The 22,417-nt window shown below is 42.7% G+C and overlaps 1 protein-coding gene across 1 annotated transcript in view; it reads left to right on the top strand.

Moving 5' to 3' along the window:
- lrba (LPS responsive beige-like anchor protein) overlaps positions 1-22,417 on the top strand; it is a 218,394-nt gene that overhangs the window by 46,134 nt on the left and 149,843 nt on the right. The window contains exons 24-32 of the mRNA XM_044113800.1: positions 1,136-1,885; positions 1,932-2,248; positions 2,343-2,536; positions 3,574-3,727; positions 6,529-6,709; positions 10,949-11,079; positions 13,082-13,189; positions 13,263-13,404; positions 14,950-15,283. Of these exons, the coding sequence (XP_043969735.1) occupies positions 1,136-1,885; positions 1,932-2,248; positions 2,343-2,536; positions 3,574-3,727; positions 6,529-6,709; positions 10,949-11,079; positions 13,082-13,189; positions 13,263-13,404; positions 14,950-15,283 (2,311 nt within the window). The remainder of the gene's footprint in view (positions 1-1,135; positions 1,886-1,931; positions 2,249-2,342; positions 2,537-3,573; positions 3,728-6,528; positions 6,710-10,948; positions 11,080-13,081; positions 13,190-13,262; positions 13,405-14,949; positions 15,284-22,417) is intronic.

The raw sequence follows: 22,417 nt of genomic DNA, 5'->3' as shown, positions 1-22,417 counted from the left end.
ACTATAGTCTCTGTTTCCTGTGTTCAGCGTCAGCCGGTGTGGTCTCCTGCTGTTGTAGCTAATCTGCTTCAAGGATCGGCATGTTGAGCATTCAGGGATATTATTTTTCCATTACTTGAATGACTTGTCATTTCATCATCTTCAAGCAGTCCGTCTGTCGTTCTGCCATCAACAACTCATTGTCATACCTTACAACTCGATGTTTCCTCATTTTTAGACCATTCCCTGTAAACTTGAGGAACAGTTGTGGTATCTGTGTAGGCAAGCCAGTTTAGACGACCCTAACGATGAATCAAGCTTATGGTCTGAAGAAGTGGAGATGGGGAGAGAAACTCAAAGCTTTCAGGGAGTTTGAAGTCTTTGGAGTTGTGAGATTGATGTTCTGTGGGTTTGTGTGTTGTTTGAACACCCAAACAGAAACACCCCCTACACAATTCCTGGGGTTGGTTTAGAGTAAGTGTTTAAACTGTTTTAAAAAACTTGAGGCAGGGAAGCAACCTTATTTATTTTAATGCATTGCCCTGTACCCAGATGTCTACAGTTTAAAAGTCTTTAATTTTATTGCTCTGTATAACATGCACCCCAAATGGTTAGCATTGACAATAGTTATATTTCTAACTAGAGCAGGATTATATGGCTGAAAAAGGTATCACGATATCAGTGTTTCACAACAGTAAACATTGGTAATTATTGATTAGTTTTTTGGTTTTACCCATCAGAAAAACTACCAAACTGATGACTTGACCTTTACGTTTTTAATCCACAGTTTTCTCTCCACACTGTTGTTTTTTTACTTTTAAACAGTTTTGAGGCACAGAGGCAAATCCTGAAACTGCTGCTGCTCACCTTACTCAGCAGTTTGTTGCTAGGTAACCAAAGAGCGAGGGAGTGAGTTAGCTGACTTTTCCTACTTTGCTTAGCTGGATGCAAGAGGTTGAGCGACTAAAGTCTTTTCTCTGCCTACATCCCCCAGAATGCTGTGCGGTTCTCAATTGGAATTTAGTGAAATTTTTTAACATTCTATCAGAAGTATTATCTGTTGACATTGATCCTGTCTATCGCAATATATATTGGTATTGATTTATTGTCCAGCCCTCTTTCTGACATTGTTATGAACGCATCTCTGGATCTGAAGAAACCAAATCTGTCAACGGGTCGCCAGCTGAAGAGATGGCACCCTCAACGGTCGTTGAGCTCGCAGTAGATGAAGGGTCCCAAAAATCCCTCCGCTCAGCGTCCGGTTCCACCATCACTTCTATGCCTGTGGAGGCTGCAGAGGACAGGAACCAACCATCCGTCACCGTGTCCAACATCCTAGCCAGAGCTGAGGAAGAGCAGAACGTGGAGTTGTCTTCTGCTGATCAATCAAACGTTGACAAAGAAACTTCTACTGCGGTGCACAAAGATGAAGTGACGGAGCCAGCATCTGAGAAAAGCAGCCATGATGCAGAAACGTCAGGGAATGCTCAGAGTGACGCTTCTTTTCCAACAAGGGAAGACGATTCTGCTGCCCCAACAAAGGATGACGTGCAGACAGAGGTAGCCCACCTTGAGCAAGGGGATTCATCAAAGCTCTCAACCGAAGAGTCAAGTGTAGCTTCTGAAAAAGGAGTTGAGAGCAAGCAGATGTCCTCCGAGCCTCCAGCTCCCCTGGAGAACAGCGTAGTGGGTGGAGCTTCCATTTTCAACGAGGACTTGGTCGACGTGTCGTCCGTTAGCGACCAGATCAACCCGAGCGATGTGGACGATAGCCAAGAAGAGTCGTCTTATGCTTCAGCTGCTACGGGAGAAGAAGGAGAGCCTGTGAAAAAAGAGGAACATGAGCATGAAGGGGATGGAAGCAAAACAAAAGATCTCAGAGAACAGGAGCCAAAAACGGAAGAAGGCAAACAGGAAACAGAGACGGTGAGAAGAGAAGAAGAACAATGTAGCTGACCAAAGTGTTAAGGAACCCACCAAAGAAAATGTTAGTGGTCCAGAGTCTTCCTCTAAGTCAGAAGGTGTTGCTTCAGACCAACAGGCGGCAGCAGCTCCAGAGGCAACCCCACAAAGCCAGCCTTCAGAGTCCAATATGTCCGCCGCAAAGGAGACCCCTCCAGAGGCCCCTGACACCAGCACCCCAGGCTCCAGCACCAGCAAGACTCCAGATCCTGCCAGAAAGACCAAAGAGACCAAAATCGCCCGGCTGGATGTGGCAAATGTTGCCGTGGACACAGAGAGACTTGAACTCAAGGAGACCTCTACTACAGTATGCATCTGTTCATTGACTCCGGACATTAGAATCAATGTTCTTGAATCCTGCTCGGTGGTTAAAGTTCTGTCTGGTTGGTGTAACTCTGCAGGAATCAAGCCAAGGCCAAACCACAGGTGCAGCAGGGGAAGCAGGAAGTCCACCAGGCCAACCAGAAGACGGCAGCACCTCGGCTCCTCGCTCCACCATGTTCCGTATCCCAGAGTTCCGCTGGTCCCACATGCATCAGCGGCTCCTCACCGACCTACTCTTCTCTATTGAGACGGACGTTCAGGCGTGGAGGAGGTAAGAACCCTTCGTACCAGCTCACATTCTCCTCATGTTGCCATTACCATTATATTGATTCACTGAATAAAGGTTTACCAAGTCCTCTTGAGAAGCTGACCAACACACCTTACCAATTATTAACGATTCATTTGACCAATTGTTTAAATTCTACCTTGTATTATTTACAAGTTCCTAACACCTCAGTTAAATTATTTTTGATTTTAATCAGATGGTTTCAAGAGGAGCAGACATACCACCATCCTGTTATGATAACTATAAATAAACTGTTAAAATGGATGGCATAATCTAAACAACTTAGGCATCTGCTAACATATCAAATACCGTTAGAGTACATACACAATATTAACCATTTGTTATTTTAATGCCTTCCTTAGGTTAAGTTATGTTTCAGTGAAACAAAGTGAAGAGTCCTTAGAAAGTTGTTAGAATTTTAAAGAGATTTTCAAAGTGAGGAAGAAACTAAGAGAAGCCTTTGAATAAACCCAATGTCTGCTCCTCTCGGCTGTTTATTTCACAGCAGACATGCTCGTTTCTAGATTTCACTTGATAAGAACTTTACAGTCTAAAAGATGAGCGTTGTTCCTCTGGGAACCACAGCTGTTTTTCTGTAAAAGGGAATGTCTCCAAACCAAAGGCTTTGTGCATCTGGAGACGAGTTGGTTCTCTGCAGCATCTCTGCCCTCTGAGAGCTCATTAAAACAATTTAAATCACATCAGTGATGTGATGGAAGACGGTTGCCATCTTTGATGTACCTCAGGACCTCAAACCAGCCTGGGCCTCATTGTGTTTTGTTCAAACAATGTCGGCATCCTAGCATTTCTTGCGAAATATTTTGTGTTTAAAAAAATAAGTGGAATGGTATCTGAGAAGATATATCTGTGCTATGCATCTTCTTTAATATACAAGCCTGCTGCAATGAGAAAAATCAAATTGCTATCCATGTTTTTTTTAAACAAAGTTCTGATATTATTCTGAAAATTTTTGACTTTTTATATTGATAGAATCTTACTTTCTTGTCCTTTCTCTCTCTTAGTCACTCCACAAAAACGGTCCTGGACTTTGTGAACAGCAGCGAGAACACCGTGTTTGTCCACAACAGCATCCACCTGGTGTCCCAGGTGGTGGACAACCTGATCATGGCCTGCGGAGGCATCCTGCCTCTGCTGTCCGCTGCCACGTCTGCCTCCGTGAGTCGCTCCCTTCCTGTCCGCTCTTAGTTCGCGTCGCCGGCTCGCGGCTCTGCCCACAACAGCCGATCAATCCACGCTGACCTTTTCCAATCACATTAGACTACAGTTGGCTGCCTGCTAACGTCGTTAGCTTGGCTGAGTCTGCGCTGACCCCCGATGACTTCAGTGCTCTGATGTGATTCTTGGACGGTGACCCGGCCAGCCTGGCTAAGGAATGGGCCGATGCTCAGTTCCAGTATAATCCAGTTAGCAGCAGTGTGGGACCAGTAACTGAATTTCAAACTAAATGTGCTCTCGCTGATCTTTGCTTAATTGGCAGGTAGGGTTGGATAACAAATACCTCCACCTTCCTGCTCAGCTACAGTAAAGACAGCAGGTCTAAGGAGAAGCTTTGTAGTAATTAACCCATTTAATTTGTGGACATTTATTATTAAATGTAACTGATATTAAAGTAAGTCAGTTAAGCGTTAATTTCATATCAAATAAATGTAACAGTCATTTTTAAATTCACACTTTACACTTTGAAATTGACCAGTCTCTCCAAACCTTTAATTATTAATCAATTATTTCTTCTTCCTCAAACACACATCAGCTGCTTTTCTGCTGACATGACAATTGTCAGCAGCAGTATTTTTGAAATTTGACATTTCAAAAATACCTTCGCTTAATGGAAACACTGCAATTTTTCAATAAAAAGTTTTGGCGGTAGAATGACGTGATTTATTTATTTTTTCCCCCATCTTTTTGTGGCTGTATCATAATTGGTTTATTTGTCAAAATGGAAACACTTTTTTGGAATTGCATTAATCACATGATTAACAACCTGTTGCCACTGAAGAAGACGACAACAGGAAGTGGTGAGAGGATGATGGTGTGACATGTTTTTTTTTTTGGTTACAAATAAAAATGGTAAAATGTTACCATTTATGTTTTCTAATGACTTATCGTGTCAACACACCTATTCGTGTATGATTTTAATTGCGTTTCTTATTTAACACCGCAAATTCAAAATTGTGGGTTTTTTTGGTGACGTTAGTGGAATACTAACAGAGTTTTGCGCACATTTGCAGTGAAAATGCAGCTAATGTAACAATGCTAATGGATGATAGAGTGTTTTAAGAAAATAGGTTAATGAGGAACACATTTGATCTTTTTCACACTGGAAAGATGGCAAGCTGGTCAAATGGAGCCTGGTAGAGAATTGGAGACAACGGCGCCACCTAGGGGGTCACAAGTGATCATTTATTATATTTATTTTATAGACATCATTATTAGGGATACCAATAAGGACTACAATGCATTATTAACAAATGGAAAAAAGTCAGTGCTGAATTTTGTTTTCCCTTTAGTGTTTTTAACACATCAGAATGATCATTAAAACCTGTATTTTTTTTTTTTTTTTTTTTTTTTTTTTTTTATTATTTATATTTTTATTTAGAAAGACAAATTTCCATCACATTCATTGATTACAGCTTTTCCCATTTAAGATCGTACATGAGTATACTACCGGAATGTTTAAATGAATTTTTCCATACTGTCTTTCTAGTATTTTTACAGACTATTTCTAATTTTAATTGTAAACAATAACAAAAAATGAACAAAATTGAACAATAATGGGGATTGCACCATCTCAAGCAATAAAAAAACAACAACACAAGAATATACAAGGGTGGGGCACATACTTCTCAAGAACAGTCAAATGAAGTCAGATCTAGTCGGTTTTACATACTCGGTCCATTTGGTCCAGATCTTATAAAACTTTCCCTTTTCAACTTGGAGGGAAAAAGAAATCTTTTCCATAACATAAATCTGGTGAACAATTTCAATCCATTCATCGATAGTGGGTGGATCTGGTTTTAGCCATTTCCTTGTGATGGCTTTCTTACTGGCTGCCAGTAGTATTGCCAGGAGTTTTTTGCATTTGTCCATGTGTCCAAATGTAAGTTACCCAAGTACAACGTTTCACATTTGAATGGAATCTTTACATTAAATACATTTTCAATATGTTTGTGGAACTCTTCCCAGTATGGTGTTATTACTTGGCACTCCCAAAAAACATGGAAGTGGTTGGCTCCCTTAGACCCACAGAGCCTCCAGCAGGCGTCATCGTTGTTTTGATATCGTCTCTGAATGGGTGTAACAAAAAATCGTGCGACATTTTTCCAACAAAACTCCCGCCATGTGTTCGATCCAGTTGAGACCCACTGCAGTTGACATATTTCTTCCCAGCCTTCTTGTGAGATTTTAACCTTAATTTCCTTTTCCCATTTCCTCTTTATGTATTCTGTATTCTCATGTTTAGACAGCTGTATGGCATTATATAACTTAGAGATAATTCTACTGTCTGAACTGGGTTTAATTAGTGATAGAAATGTCTCCATGAAACTTGAATCACTCTTTCTCAGCCCCTCTTTAAAATTACTATTAAAATAATGTCTCACCTGCAGGTACCTAAAAAAATCATCTTTCTCCAGTCCATGATCCTTCTGTAGGGTTTCAAAACTCTGAAATATCCCTTTATGGACAAATGAATAATAGGTAGTTAATCCTTTTGAGATCCATAACTTAAATCTGTTATCAGTCCTATTAGGTGCAAAATCTGAATCATAGGCACACCACCTCATAATTTTAGATGTTTTTCCTATTCTGCAGATTTTAGCCAATTCCTGCCAGGACCTGAGAAAACTACCTGTAATGGAGTCTTCTGGAATCTGCTGTTCCTCTTGTAGTTTTAAAACCTGTATTTTATCTCTATTGTTGTTTTTTTCTGCTCTCTTTCCTGTTGCTGTGTTCACCAGCATGAGCTGGAGAACATCGAGCCGTCCCAGGGTCTGTCGGTGGAGGCCTCCGTCACCTTCCTCCAGCGCCTTATCAACCTGGCGGACGTTCTCATCTTCGCCAGCTCTCTGAACTTCACCGAGATCGAAGCGGAGAAGAACATGTCGTCGGGGGGAATCCTGCGCCAGTGCCTCCGCCTCGGTAAACACCGCCACCACTTGTTCAATGTTTTTCCCACCTCAACTCTGTTATAAATTGTTATATTACAATCAGGGCTGAAACTATTAATCACGATGAATCAATGATTGAAATAGTTGTGAACTACATCACTACTAATTTGGCATTAACTGGAGAGTACAGACTAGAAAATAAGGCCATTTGCTGAAAGAACATCACGATCAAAGGAGTAATTATGCTAAAACTGTGCAAACATACATGTATATATTTTGCATTTAAGATGAAATAAGAGAAACTTTAATATGTTCTACTCTAAACTCAAGTGGCAGCCACAGTATTTCACCTCAGTTCAAATACTGTGGACAAAAATCTATTATTCACCTTTTTACAATCCAATTATTTATCAGTTCCTCAAAAAGATACTCAACAGATCATCCTTACACTGTACTGATGTTAAGTCTTTAAGTATTTTTATTTGAAGTATTTATTTATTTTTGCTGCAGATGCATCCTTAACTACAAATGATCAAGCATACACCAAAGGAATGCTATATTATTGCATTCTAGGAAATGAAATCTTTGTTGTTAGATATTGGAATTGAATTGTTTAGTTGCATTTTTTCAATATTTTCAATATTTCATAAAATGGGCTTAAATAAAACAAATCTATAGAATGTGCCAATTTGGTTATCCGATTAATCGACTGAAAAAAAAATCACTGACAGATTAATGTGGGAAGTGGCGGCGTGACCAGGCTAGAAATGAAGTCGAATCTCACAGTTTTAGTGAAACAAAGAACCTGTTTTAATCCATTTTTAAACCCTTTACAATGAGCTCAGCAGCAGCAGACTGTTTCCTACATGGCAGAGAAGGAAACAGTCGATCAGAGTAGTTTCCAGTCACTCATCATCTCCAGATCCCGGAGGCTTCATGGAAGATAGAGGTAGAAAACTCAAAAGAATCAAATAATCCACTTATCCTCCCTGTTGCTGCTGAGGCTGCTGGTCACCGTGCCGACGTAACATCCTGAATGCAACAGTCTTGGATCATTTTCAACATCGTAGCAGTTTCTGTATGAACAAGCACAGGCCTCACTCTGTGAGCCAGCAGACTCTTCCACTATCAGCTCCACACGTTTCCAGCCGTTTAGGGATTCTTGTCCAGGTGTGCATCAGCTTTGGTTGGATGGAAGCGTGGACTTTCAGAGGAACGTCAGCCACACTGTAAGCCGCAGCTGCACCGAACCACGACGTCTGGACTGATGGGATCCAAGAATCACACTCTGTCTAATCAGGGTAGCTTTTAAATGAGCTAAAATACTCAATACCGGCTGTGTAGGTTTTGATTTGGGCCATAATAAGCTTCTTGTATGTGTTTGAAATATTGAAAATATAGCAATCTAAAACTGAATCTGCTGCATGTAGTTCTTGTCTTTACCTGCAGTAGAAACAGGAGCTCTTTGTTTATTCCTGCTTGCTGTGGTCATGTTTGTTAAATTCACCCTCTCCTCTCCAGCTCAACCTTATCGTGTTATTATAACCCCGCTGCACGGCAACACTTTAGAACGGCTGCTAGCATGATGCCATCATAATGGCCTTGGCTGTGCAGAGCTGTACTGCGCTGCTGCACAGCCTCCAGCAATGTTTTTTTGCCTTCTGTTCCCGGCTATTAAGGTTTCCTCTGACAAGAATATAAACCCTAAAACCCTCACCTAACAGTCAGTGAATGGAGGCTACAGAAGTCAGAGCTTCTTGCAGGTTTCTGGGTCATACTTGACCTTCTGACCCAGTAAACTCAGAACGCAGAACAATCAGGAAAGTAGAAATGTTTTCCAGAAACCCACAAAATCTCTCCAGTGTTGTCACCGATCACATCCAGGTTGAGGAAGGATCAGGAAACAAAATGCTGACTTCTTCTATTTCACACTGCAAAAACAAGTCATTACGGGGCGTGCTCCGGTGGCGTAGAGGTTAGCGCGCCCCACGTTCGGAGGCCCTCAGCCCTCGACGCGGCCGTCGCGGGTTCGATTCCCGGACCCGACGACATTAGCCGCATGTCTTCCCCCTCTCCTTCCCCCCCTCCTGTCAGCCTACCATGAAAAAACACTAGAGCCCACAAAAAAAAAAAAGGACCCCCTGGTGGGGAAAAAAAACAAAAAACAAGTAATTACTTGGTAAATCTTACCAAGTAATTTCGGTCTGGTTTTTAGTGCAATTACACTTGAAGTAAGACAAAACTCATAAGCAACTTTGCAGCAAGAAATAGGAGCTTGTTTTAAGACAATCATTTCTTAATAGATGAAAAAGTACTTGCTCCATTGGCAGACCTTCATTTAAAGCAAGTCCATTTAATCGGTTTATGAGTGTAACAATCCGCCAATGGAAGACGTACTTTTTCATCTATTAAGAAATTATTTACTTTAAATATTTTGTATATTATTTCTTGCTGAAATGTTACTTCTAAATGAGTTTTGTCTTTGAATGGGAACTAGAAACTAGACAAATGCTGAGTGAGATTGGAGTGTTTTTGCAGTGCAGAGAAGATGTTTTCTCTCGGATTACATCGCCGCTACTGCTGCTGCAGAGCGCTGCCTTTATGAAATGAATATTTGATGAGGTATGCGCTCCCCGTTTCTGGCACCTAATCTGATTTTGGAAAACTGTAACAAGATTTTGGCGTGCCCGTCCCCTCCTCCCTCTCTTTTATAAATGGTTGTATGAAGGAGTGGTCCTAATGGAAACAGCGAGCCCATTTCCAACCGGAATAATTCCCTCCTTGGTAATCTTAATGCTGCAGAGTTAACATTTGTCAGCTGTCAGGCGCAGCACAGTGGGGGGTGCGGCGGGTGGAGGGCTCCAGGGAGGAGCGCTACATTAAATTACAAAACGTTAACCGTGTCACTTCTGAACCCACCTGAAGTTGTCGGGGAAACCAGTTTTTTTTTTTTTTTTTCCTTCCTGTGCTGAAGGATGCATCTTGCTGCCTACTCAGCACGCTTGCAGCCAGCGGTGCCATTTGTTATGGGAGTGGATATGATTCAGGAGCCCCCCCCCCTCCCTCACACCCCACTCCTCCCCACCACACACACTATGACCCTGGGAGGAGAGGTGGAGCAGGGAAGAGTGAGCGGAGCTGCCAGAGTCGGCTGGAGCGCCGACCTTGTTGTGGCCCCACTTTTTCTCCTGTTCTTGTCTCTCTCAGCTGCTCCTCTCTCTCTCTCTCTCTCCAGGTCTCCTATGTTGCTATTGAGCCGTGGCAACACTCATCCACAGGGTTTCACTTCACTGTACTTTAGAGGTGTGGAAAAAAGAGAAAGATTCCATGGTGAATCACATCTCCCAGTCCTGGGAGTTCAGAATTGATTCAAAGTCTTCAAAAATCCCTTTTAGTTGAACGCCTTTACAAGTATCCTGCACATTGCATTACGCGTCCACTCAGCATTTGTGTCTTGAATAATTCTTGGATTTTTTTTTTTTTTTTGAAGAAAAAGCTCAGCTAAAATAATTAAGTTATGCACAAAGCTGTTCTTACTCCAATATAAACTGATGGGATGTGATACAGTATACAACCTCAGAAAACTCAGCAGAAGATGCATAAAAACAAAAGCTAAAAGTAAAAAAGTAGATTGAATTGAAAAGATGTAATCATAAAATCAAATTTGTTTTTAAATCATGATTATGAAATATACACAAAAATAAAATTTTATTTACCATGCTCGTCTTTCTGGTTCGCTGCCAGTCAGATTCATCAGGCTTCTTTGCTAGCTAGCGTAGCAAATGTGAATTGGACAAGTGTCTGACAGGAAAATGACTGGACGAATCGTCCTTTTGCTAAACCAATAAAATGGTTATTCAAAAGTGGGGAAAGAAAAGTCAATGTTTCTTTGGATATTTTGCATAGATGTCTGAGAGTTTGTTGTCCCCCGACCAGAAGCTAATGCTGTTTGGGAGGCCTAGCATGGAAACGTTTTAGGAACGCTTCAGTATGGAACCTTACAGTATGGTTTTATATTAACGTTCTACTTGTTTACATGTATTTTCCTCTTGTCAGTCACATAATTTAAATAGAGTCTCCAGACCGTGTGAATAGAAAAATTGGTTTGCGAATTGATAATTGTTCCTGAATCAAATCGGGACCATAAAAATGAGAATCGAATCGCTAGACACTGAAAGATTCACATCTCTTCTCAACATGTCTTCTGTCATTTTATTCACTATGTGACATATAATATGAATCATCCCACTGTCCTCCCCTCCTGCCCCAGTATGTGCTATAGCAGTGAGAAACTGTCTGGAGTGCCAACAAGCCCAGTTTAAAGGGGCAGAAGGTCCGACCAGAAGCTACACCGTCATGCCCAGCACCGCAGGGGGAACGGCCAAGTCTGCGTCTGCTCAGGCAAGTCAACTCACTCCATCAGTGTTCCACTTTGTTCAACAGGATGTCGTTGATGAGAAAGGCACTGATCACCATATTTGTTTCTGCTGATACTGACTTTACTCAGTCCTTCCCTGAAATCTCTCCTGTGCATTGTTACAGTATTTCCGTCTGGTCTTGTTTTTGTGTGAGCGGTCATCAGTGGTTTATGTTTAGATCGTCCCACTCTGCCCCACGTCTGAAGGTAAAATTAATGGGGCGATCAGAAGAAATGACTTTGATCTTAAAAGAATTGTATAAAAGAACACGCTGGCCTGGATGTCAGCATGAAATTATTTTTATTCCGGATCTAATTTGGGCTACGGTTATTCAGGGAATTTGGTTTTCCTTCAGCTGATGAGTTTGAGCTCCAATGAAGAAAACCGTGAAATAGTTGAAAACTTGGGCGTTTTTTTACTTCAAAAAACATTTGATTGACTGCAGATGTTTGAAGAACATAACATTTTGAACATAAGAATTGATGAGGGGTTAAGAGATGCTTAATTTGAGCGTGCAACGCCCCATGATGCTGCCTGTTGCTTAGAGTTTAGATCAAAACCTAAAACATCCAACCCGACTCGAACCTCTAGGCATTTTGTCTGAGCCAGACCCGAATAATTTAATTACAGGCCCTTAAGTAAATCTGACAAATTATTTTACTTTTGTTTTTATACTTGTTTAGCGTCTTCCAGCTCCATCTTGTCTCTTGTTGTAACTGCAGGATGAGTCGGGTCCAAATCACCTGGGATGTTTAAATGATGGGATCTTATCTGTGCTGCATGCGCTGCACTGCGCTTGTTACAGTCCAGTTAACGTCTGCACCACACTTAGTTTTTTTAATTCTTCTACAGGTTAAACCGTCTACTGCTCTAGTTAGACTATAATGGGTAGATTAACACAACTTTATGTCTCGCACTGTCGTTTGAATTTATATATGCTGTATGCAGGCGCCACATAGACCTGAGGTCACCTCAGGCTATAAGTCTAAACTCGACCAGACGGCCTGTTGTTGTGGTGGTGTTGGCCGTGGTGCACAATCAAAGTAAGCGGCGGCGCCTGATGTAGCAGCAGAACTGACCAGTCACCATGAAGCTGAAGCTAGCTAACATTTCGCTCCTCTTCCATCCTGATGGTCATTGTGGTTGTTGCGACCTGGTGGAGTCGGCTCTGGTTCTTCTCTGCTTCTAAACACCAGATAAAAAGCTGCAATATTCCATTTCAAACAAAGAAATAAATAAATAAATAACTCCTGTCCCGTTGCCGTCCTTGCCATTAAACCCCCAGCAGGCTCGTCCTTCGTCCTCCTCAGCAGCCATCAGGTCTTGTTGCATCAGCTCATGTCTTATTGTATTACAGTACGTCCTGCTACTTGCTGCTCTAGACCGGGCCCCTGTGTCATTGGCCCTTTGATTCGATCCGGTGACTTCCAGGAAAGCCATGTTGCTTTTCCCTGAACTGGGTGTTGGAGCTCATTTATAATGCAGTGGCTTTGTGGGAAAGATGTTCTGTTGTGTTTGTGTGTGTGTGTATCCGTGTGCAAGGAAATTATATTAAGACCTTTTTGTACCTGCTCAACAGTAACATAATCATGCAATTAAACACACAAAGTAGCTAGAGTTTTTGTAAGAATGGTATGGGTAAATCATTGTAAATAGGAATTTTTGCATGTTAGCCTAATTTATAGACAGGCATCCAATTTACACTATTTTTTGGGGGAAAAAAAACAAACATGTCTCAGCTATAAGAACAGGGCTTAGGCCACTTTTGGATTGTATTTGATGCATTTAATCATGTTTAATAAATAAATTAGAAAGCAGATTTGGCAGAAACCAAAGTCTGCTTTTGAGTAAAAGTCGCTGAACAGATGTATTCCTACTTACTTTGAAACTAATGCCACATATGGCCCCCCTCTGATGCCTGTAGCGTCTTGAGCTCAGTTCAAATAAGCAGACACGTGATAACGGACTCGCTCTCATTCCCACAGAGTCCCATCGACGCGGTGACGGGGGGAATGTCCACCGTCAGAGACCTGGACCGGCTCCTCCAGGACATGGACATCAACCGCCTCAGGGCCGTCGTGTTCAGAGACATCGTGAGTCAGACAGGACGTCGACCTCAGTGCGTCCGCCAGAGCAGACCGTTTAGTGTGTTTTGTTTTGTTCCAGGAGGACAGTAAACAGGCTCAGTTTCTGGCGCTGGCTGTGGTCTACTTCATCTCAGTCCTCATGGTGTCAAAGTATCGGGACATCCTGGAGCCCCACAACGACAGGAAACCCCCTCTCCGCTCCCAGTCTACCAGGAGTACAGGTACTCTGACAAAGAGTCGCTTCAGCTGCATGTGAGGAGGAGGACGGAGAAGGTTTTCATCGGCAGATTGTGGCAAATGCTTACTAATCCATGGTGGGGCCGCTTCAAAAATCTCCCCGAGTCATAGTGGATAAAAACAGCTGCTGCCCTGCTGGTGTCACCATCACACACATAAGCAGGTGGATTCTTTTAAAAGCCACCAGAATCATAAAGACTCTGGGCTTTGGTTAGATACAGCATCCAGAAAGCAGAGCAGTACGGTGGCCCTGAAGTTCAAAACCACATCAACACAACATATTCAAAATCACGACATTAACTAAGCACAACTCAAAATAAAAACAAACAAATAAAAAACATTTACCACAATTATAACTAAGAAAAAGGACATAAACTAAATATGTTTATGTCCTTTTTTTTTGTTTAGTGGTTTGTTGAAGTGGTTTGCACATCAGGGCCACCGTAGTGCAAACTTAGACTGTTGGGCCTTTAGGTTGTAAAATGATGAGATAATTATCTCACAAACAGCACAGAAGTGGTTCACAAGATGTTAAACAAGATGTTAAACCAACCTTCTTCCAGTACTACCAGGATCCACAGACTTTCATCTAGAGGACATTTGGCAACATTTAAAGTTTTCACTCTCGGATGAATAAACGCTCTGAGCTCCTGCAGTAAAACGTTCCTTTCTTTTCTCTGCCAGAAACAGATGTTAAAGATGAAATAAATCAAATCTTTTTAATGGAGCAAATGACTGTGTGGCTCACTTCAGCTTGCAAAATGATCAAACCAGACCGAAAAGAGGCATTTAAGTGACATTTGTGTATTCTTCTTATTATTATTATTTTTTTTCTCGGTTTTGATCTCTCTATGACTACACCTTTACTCATCAGGCTTTTTCTTTCTTTCCTTAATTTTTTTGTTGTTGTTATGCTACAAACTACAAAAGTTAAGTGAGAATGTGCAGCATAATCTTGGACATAAACATGGTGAAATTACAAGATTATCCCGTTTAGGCATCAAAGCACTGATTTTGGACGTGGCTTTAATGAAAAGCGGATCAAAGAGCTGTTGGTTAAAGCCAGAATGAGTGAATGTTTTTGGTGTTTATGCATTTCACTAATGGAGACACAATCAGGTTTTGTGGATTTACACCGTGGTCCAAATTATTATGCAAGTGACATTTTCTCAGATTTTCCTAAATGGTCAATGCTAATCATGGTCAGTATAATTTTCAAGTCATGAACTATTACAGTATAAATCAAATTTTACTGGACAACACTCCCCATGACGACAGTATTCTTTTTATGGTGTTATGATCTTGTGGTGATAGTGCTGAATAAGCTTTAAAATCCGTCCATAAATGGAAGTGTCCATTATTACTTTTGTAAACGGTCGGCCTCTGTGTGACGTCTATGATCTTCTTCTGCCCGTGTTGGTGGCTTTCCGGTCATAAACCACCAACACATGTTTAATTAACAGTATGAACCACCAGGCAAAAAAAAAAATCAGGATTGACTGTGATCAAATCTGTCTCTCTCTCCTCAGACAGCAGCGCCGAGGTGGAGAACGGCGTCTCTCTAAGACGCTACGACTCGGGCATCGGCGATGACCACACGTCGGCTGTGGCCAGCGAGGCCGACCTGTCTTCCTCCGGCGGCCCGGACGCCGTCTCGGAAGCCCTGTCCACCCTCTCCTCCGAGGTCCGCGGCGCGCCCTCCGCCGACTCCAAGTCCAAGAACGTGAAGGACATCCTCCGCAGCCTGGTGAGCGCGCCGGCCGAAGACATCATGGTGGACCCCACTCTGCTGCCCCTGTCCTTTCTGGGACCCGTGACCCACTTGGACCGGCGATCATCGCTCCAGTTTCGCTCGTTCGATAGGTGAGGAGGTTGAAAACGCTGCTTGGGACACGTCTCCATGTCAACCGCTCGAGTTTGTCTGCTCTGCATCTTTGTGTTTCTGTGGAATAAATGGGAGAATTGTCGGGAGCTGACAGCCTTGACGGTTATTGAAACCCATATGGTATAAAGTTTTGTGATCCTCCAGATTTCCCGTCAACAGTCTGGTGATGTGTGTCCTCACATAGCTGCAGGGGACTTTTGAAAGTCAGACCTTGAAGATGTCTGGGCTTCCTTAGAGGAGGCCTTGGTGGATCTTGAAAAAGCGTTCTGAAGCACCAAGTTTGGTTTTTCTGTCGTGCAGAGAAAATCGCTCTACAAAGAACCTGCCTGCAGGAAGACAGGAGTCCTCCCTGTGAGGACGGGAGACGGAAGCTGTTTGCTGCTCGTCTCGCCCCGTTTCCCCTTTTCTTAGCAGTAGAAGGCAGTGTTGCCAGATCATGAGAAAAATAAGCAACCAGCTCTAAGAAAACAAGCCTAAAAAAAGCCCAGCTGGCAACCCATCACATTGTGTAAAGCAGAGGTCACTTATAAACAGTATAAACTTATATATTTATAGTAAAAACAACAAATAAATAAAAAGTAGCTATAGGTGTAATTAAATATCCACTTTTCTATTTTAGTACCCATTTTTTAAATAAAGTTGTTTTTACATGCTTGCCATTTTTTCGTCACCAGCTGCCTTTCCATTACAAGTGTCCGTAAATATTTGTCTGTAATGTCGAAAAAACACAATTTCACAATGACGTTGTTTCCATGAAATAATAAATAAAATAAAAATTGCACGTGAATAAGCTTGTTTACGCAAATAAACAAGTGAAAAGTCACTAAAATCATGGCAGCGACGGATGTAAACATCATGGCTGAATATGTTCATAACTCGGCCATGGCACTCACGCTCCTCATCCATCACCCAATCAGAGAAGATGTCTGCGTGTTATTCAGGCGTTGGAGCGACAAGCTCCTTTTACTTGGGAGCGGCTACATATGCAGCGTTTTGGGGAAATTGCAGTCGGCCATTTTACAGAACAGCTATGAATTCAACACTCTGGAATGAGAGTCAGCTCTGTGTGATGCTGTGAGAGCCAGCTGAATATTCTCTGAACAAACCCCCAAAAACAAACCATCATCCTCCTCCTGCTTCCTGTCGTCGTCTTCTTTTGGAGAGGTGGGAGATTACCTTATCAGAATGACAGTCTTGCCCAAATGAGCAAATTCAGGTTCAAAAACAGACCCAAAAAAACCGCAACTCGTTTCTCATTAAATCATAAATACACTTGGCAACACTGGTAGAAGGTATCATTGCTTTACTTCTGAGATTGGGGGATGAAGGGGAGACAGTTGGGCTTCAAAGACGGCGGGGTGCTGAAGTCACAGACAAACCCAGGTGAGAGAGGATGGCTATCGGTCTGGTTTGCATTTGGAGCATTGATTCTCAGACGTCTTGCATACGGCACGGAGCGGAGAGAGACGAAGAAAACAGATCTGGGAACGCATTGGGGAGGGTTGAGTGAGGGGGCAGACGAGTGTCAAGTCAAAGCCCTCATGTTCCGAGGGAAACCTTTCTACTTTTCTCGCAGTCAGTCTGCTGGCCTCCGACTGTGGGAATTCCAGGGCATCTCCTGCGACGGCGGGGCTTTATCTGAGGAATGCTTTGTCAGGTCTCAGGGCGCTCCTCATATCAGGGGGATTAGACTGGCTCCTGTCCGCTGAGCTCCTCAGTGGAGAGAGGGAGAGAGGGAGAGAGGGACGGCTGGAGAGCGTAGGCTAACAGCTCGACCCGTGTCTACAGGAGCCTCCTCACGCAGAGACCAAACATTACCTCTGCTGCTGCTGCTGCTGCTCAGGGGAAAGATGAAAGCTTCCTGTCTGAAAGAGACATTTCATCACTAAACAGTCACGGTTGACCGTAGTGTGTGTGTTGCAGTGTGGAAAGTCAAAAACGGTAACCTGATACTCGACAGTAGTTAATAGTTTTCATTTAAAAGCCTGTCGTCGCAGAGATGATTGTCATTGAGGTGTTTGTATTGACGACTTGACGTGCTTCATGGTTGGAATACGCCAGTGGAGCCACTAGTGGATGAGAGGATTAAGAGAATTCAACGAATGCTTTCACTTCACGTTTTTTAGTTTATTTGTCTGAGAATAGGACTGGATGATATGGCTGGAAAACATTTCACCGTATCAGGGTTTCATATCAGTCGATATGAAGAATTCTTTATCAGTTTCTTTGCTTTCTGAAAGGACAGTATCAAGTAAAATGGAGTCTTATTATTCTCTCATCAAGAACATACCTGGAGTTTTGCTTTGATTCTTTTATGCATGTTTAAGGAATCCTTTAATCGCCCATGGCAACCATTCAGCTTCTTCCCAGCTTCTGGTAAAATGTTGTTATAGGGTGAACAGAGGAGGCGTGTCCTGATGACTTTCTGAAGAGGAGTTTTTAAAGAGCCAGAGACCCAATTTTGAGGCTCTAATTTGTAAAGTTACATTTCTTTTAAGTAGTTATTGATATATACTGCATGTTTCTAACAACTTAAGGTAACATACTTAGTATTGTGTTACATGGATTGTGCTATAAAATGGAAAATACATGATACTGCCTCTTTATCAGCACTTGTGGTGGCGAGTGGCTCCAGTTTGCTTGGCTAATTTATCCTAGATGTCCACAAAGTGTCTATGTTACGTATGCTGACCTCCTATTTGACCGTTCTGGTTCCGGTGAGACCTGGTCCGTTTTGGCCCATCACCAGACCAAGAGCTCTGACTGATCTCCTGCCAGGCGATATTCTGCTGGAGTCCCAGGAGCTCATTTCCATAAATCAGACTATAAGTAGATTAGAATTGATTCCTTTAAGTCATCTTCTGTGAAAGCGGCTGCAGAGAATCGTAGGGTTGGAGGGCTTTGTCTCCAGAAACATCTGGAGTTGAGAGGAAAGGGACAGACGTAACAAAAGCATCAAGTCTCGATAAAACGGTGTGAAAATCATCCCACAAACGGCTTTGAGTTTGAGATATTTTTAACAGGATAACAACTTGGTGCCTGCCGAAGTGACTGGAGACGAGTTCAGATCAGTTTCTGAATGAGTTCCAGGGGTTGAAGAGTCTGGATGTTTCCAATCTGTGGAATCAAATATTCTCCGTTTAAATGAGCAACTACTTTACCTCATGTCCATTCATCTTCAAGAACAAATTATTTTACTTTTTAACCCAAGACTGTATTGAAGCTTGGTTTGGTTGCCTACTTAAGACTTAGTTCTTTCTATTCAGTTCATGGTCGTCGTATACTCAGACTCCAGAGTCTCCTGTTTGCCTCGCATCATAAGAACTTTCTAAAAAGAAAATTTCTGGAAAAGTCTGAAGACAGATGGAAGCCTTTCACACTGGAATCCCTTGTTTGTTTTTATAATCTTCATTTAATCTCGTTTCCCAGAAACATCTGGACAAGAGCGGCACACAGACAACAGAGGCTGTACAACTGCAGAGATCAAATCTAAAGATTTCTGAGAATGGTGCGCATCATTACAGTCCGTCCAGTCTGTTAGTAAAAACATGGCCGAGTTGACCATTTCTCCTGCCGTCCCTCTCCCAACACGTACGGTTGAGCGTTTGCCACGCCTGAGCCCACGCCCCGGCGTTTTATCACGCGGCGGTAATCATTCTATCACCGCTCGGCATCTCCCGCTCGGCTCCCGCTCTCCCACCGACACCAGCCGACATTCTACACCGACATCTCCTGTCAAAACATGGCAACTTTCAGCTTGCCCAGAGGGCCCGATTTATGGGCGCAGCGGATGGGAAAAAAGCCGGGATGTAGCAGATAAAAACCGCTCCCCGGGTCAGAGGGTGAAGTATCCCACCTGATTTATTTACTGCTGCAGACCTGCTGCGTTCCTCCGTGCATTTCTCAGCTTTGCCCCTGTTATGACAGCCAGTCTGCAAATATTTGCTGACACTATCCAGAACTAAACAATGTCATTGTACATGTCTGGGATCCAGACTGAGTCGGCTCAGCGGAACGTGCGAGTGTTAGACGCTAGCATATACATGGCGCAGTTGTTTGCATTCCTGATAACAGGCTGGACGTTCGCGCTATAGCTGATGTGAAGATGAGCCGTGCTGCCGGTGAAGATGTTGTTAAAGGATTAGTGAACATGTCATGAGAGGAAACGGTGGGGCTGAGGCTCGCTATTTGGGTTTTTACACTACAATTCATACAAATCATTCCTTTCATGATTTGTATGAATTGTTGACGCCAACCTGCAAGAATATTTATTTAATATTTTGAATTTAGTCAAAATATTAGCAGAAAAAAAATAGTCTATTTACCAGAAAAAGTCTTAAAATTACAAGAAGAAAGTAATTTTAATAAGCCAAAGCTTTGATAGTTATTAAATTCTGACGTGATCGTTTCAAAGTACTCCTATTGATAATTTGATGCAGATTTATTAAAAGATTAAGTATTTCCATTAAGTTTGAAGTATTGTGTAAAGCGCATACTCAAGTATGTAGCAAGATGCTCAACATTACTCACTTAAATTTTTTGTTTTTCTTCATGTTTCAATTCTGATGGGCGTGCTGTGGTGGTGTAGGGGATAGCGCCACCCACATTTGGAGGCCTTGAGTCCTCGACTCGGCCGTTGCGGGTTCAATTCCCGGACCCGGCGACATTTGCCGCATGTCTTCCTCCTTCTCCTTCCCCCTTTCCTGTCAGCCCACTGTCATATAAAGGACACCAGAGCCCACAAAAAGACCCCCCGGAGGGGAATTTTTTTTTTTTTAATTCTCATGAAATTCTGACTTTGTCCTCCTAATGTCACAGCTTTATTCCTGTAATTAAACAAAAGATAATCGTAGCCCCGTCCTAATATTCTGTTGCAAAATCAATCTGAATTGTTCAAAAAATTGTGCAAAATCGATCTGCCGCTCTTGGCCAGATCGATTTTGCACAATTTTTGGCCAGACTGAGATTTAAACATCTCAGTTTAAAATTTTTTTTGGAAAGGAAACTTTTTTTACATTTCAAGTTTACAAAGTGAAGCTTGGTGATTAATCATGATTAATCACAGAGCTCGATTGTGGTTAAACTGATTACATTTTTTACTCAGTTGACAACGCTAAAAACCTCCCCACAAAGACATAATTTAGATCAGAAATAGTAAAAGCAACATTTATTTCTACTTCTGCAAACTCAATGAGCCTCTTTGTGTGTCATCAAGGTTAAGCTCTCTCCAAACACAGCTTGATGTTGAGTTATTTGAAATTCAGGTGATTTGCGCTTGCAGTCATTTAAAAACCTTTCTACTTTTATGTGCACAGAATTGCATTCGAAAAGTTTTGAAATGATGACGTGATAAAACCTTCATCAGTCTGCAGTAAAACATGGAAAACAGTATTTACCTCCATGCGCTCTGAAGACAATTTATTCTCAGTCACATCCTGAGCTAAAACAACAGAGATCAGTGGAATCCGAGCACTGACTGCTGTTATGCTCTCTTGTGTTGAGAGCTTTAAATAATTCAGTCCCAGCCACACACACATGCACGGACACACACGTTTGGCTCTGGGCTTCTGTTTGCGGGCTGAGTGGAGCCGCTCACGGCTGATTAATCGACTGGGGCAGCTCTCTCGTGATAAGTGTGGCTAATGACCTGCTGAATAATTCACTGGGCTTTGCTACGGCGCGGATAAAAGGCCGAACACAACAGGGCTATGAGCGCAGCGGTACACCTCCAGACACAGGGGGCGCTCCATCTCCCCGTTTTCCCTCAGCTACCGTTAACAGCCGTGGTTTCTCATGGCAACACGGCCCTGACGTCACCATCCTGGTCACTCAGGCTTCTCCACTCAGACAGGACGGGGTTTCCTGGTGGGCATCAGGCTAAGCGTTGTATGTTAGCTATATATTATATTAAATACATAGGGGTTACATGTATCTTTGGTGAAACAGTTGAATGGTGTCTTATTATGGTGTGTAAATGAACACAAAGGGAGTTTGAGGTCAGGCGTCTTATTTTCTTAAACTACTTCCTGTCTACATACTAACAACTTCATCCAATAAAGCCACAAGTCATAAATAACGAATCAAAAACATGGTGCAGGTTTCCTTTTCCCCCAAAACCCAAGGAGCAGAGGCGACGAGCAGTCTGCTGGCGCCGACTCTGTTAACGTTAGCCAAGCTGTAACCATGTACGGAGGCCTTAGTACTGCAGGCGGCAGTCGCAGGTTCGAGTCCCAGCCTCATGACCGTTGTTTCATGACTTCCCTCTCTCTCGTTACCAACTTTCCTCTCTGACCATTCTCAATTAAAGGCAAATAAAACTTAAAAGTAAATAAATAAAAGCTAGCTGGCATGGATGTTAGCACATCGTAAGAGCAGCTTTCTGGTCTTACGATGGTATATCTGTGCCACCGTTCTGAGTTTGTAGTGAGACCATTATGAGCTCGTATGTCTTTCTGGACAAAGGATAACGTGGTGTGCCTGAGCTAAATGAGCCACACCACCAGTCAATCAAACAAGTCTTTCACTGAAGTGCTAAAACTTTTAAAAATATATTTTTTATTTGTCTTTGTCAGGACCATGGTAGGTGTTTAAGTTCTGTCAATAATGTCGGTACCACCCTGCGTTTAGCGAGCTTTCTGAGTTAAACCCTGAAGGATGTCCACGCCGGTTCCATTTAGTTTTCTCATTTGCTCGCGTCTGCATGGAAACCCAAACGCGTGTATTCAGTTGAACACGGAACCTGTTCGTTAATCCGCCTCAGCTCAGACTGAGCTGAAGCTAAAACTGCTCTGATACTGCAGCCAGGGTTCTGTCCGCACTACAGGAACCGACGATGAAAACATTAGACTGGCCGTCTGAGTGCGTGGACGTTAGCACACGCGCTCCAGGAACGGAGGGCAGCTCCCCGCTGTGTTTGCGTATCTCGGTGAGCCTGTGTCGGGTTGTGTTTCTGAGAGCTAGCAGTAGTCTGTGATTAGACCCTGCTTTCACTGTGTCAGCACTGATAAGCAGGACCAGACTCCCTTTGATATGACCAGTGGTCTGTCAAGAGTCCCGCTCCAAACTGACAGCTTATCTAAACGCCGCTCTCCGCCCATCTTCTGCTCGTCAGA

The sequence above is a fragment of the Gambusia affinis genome, linkage group LG04 (genome assembly GCF_019740435.1).
Source record: "Gambusia affinis linkage group LG04, SWU_Gaff_1.0, whole genome shotgun sequence".
Lineage (NCBI taxonomy): Eukaryota > Metazoa > Chordata > Actinopteri > Cyprinodontiformes > Poeciliidae > Gambusia > Gambusia affinis.
This window is presented reverse-complemented; position numbering and strand designations above follow the sequence as displayed.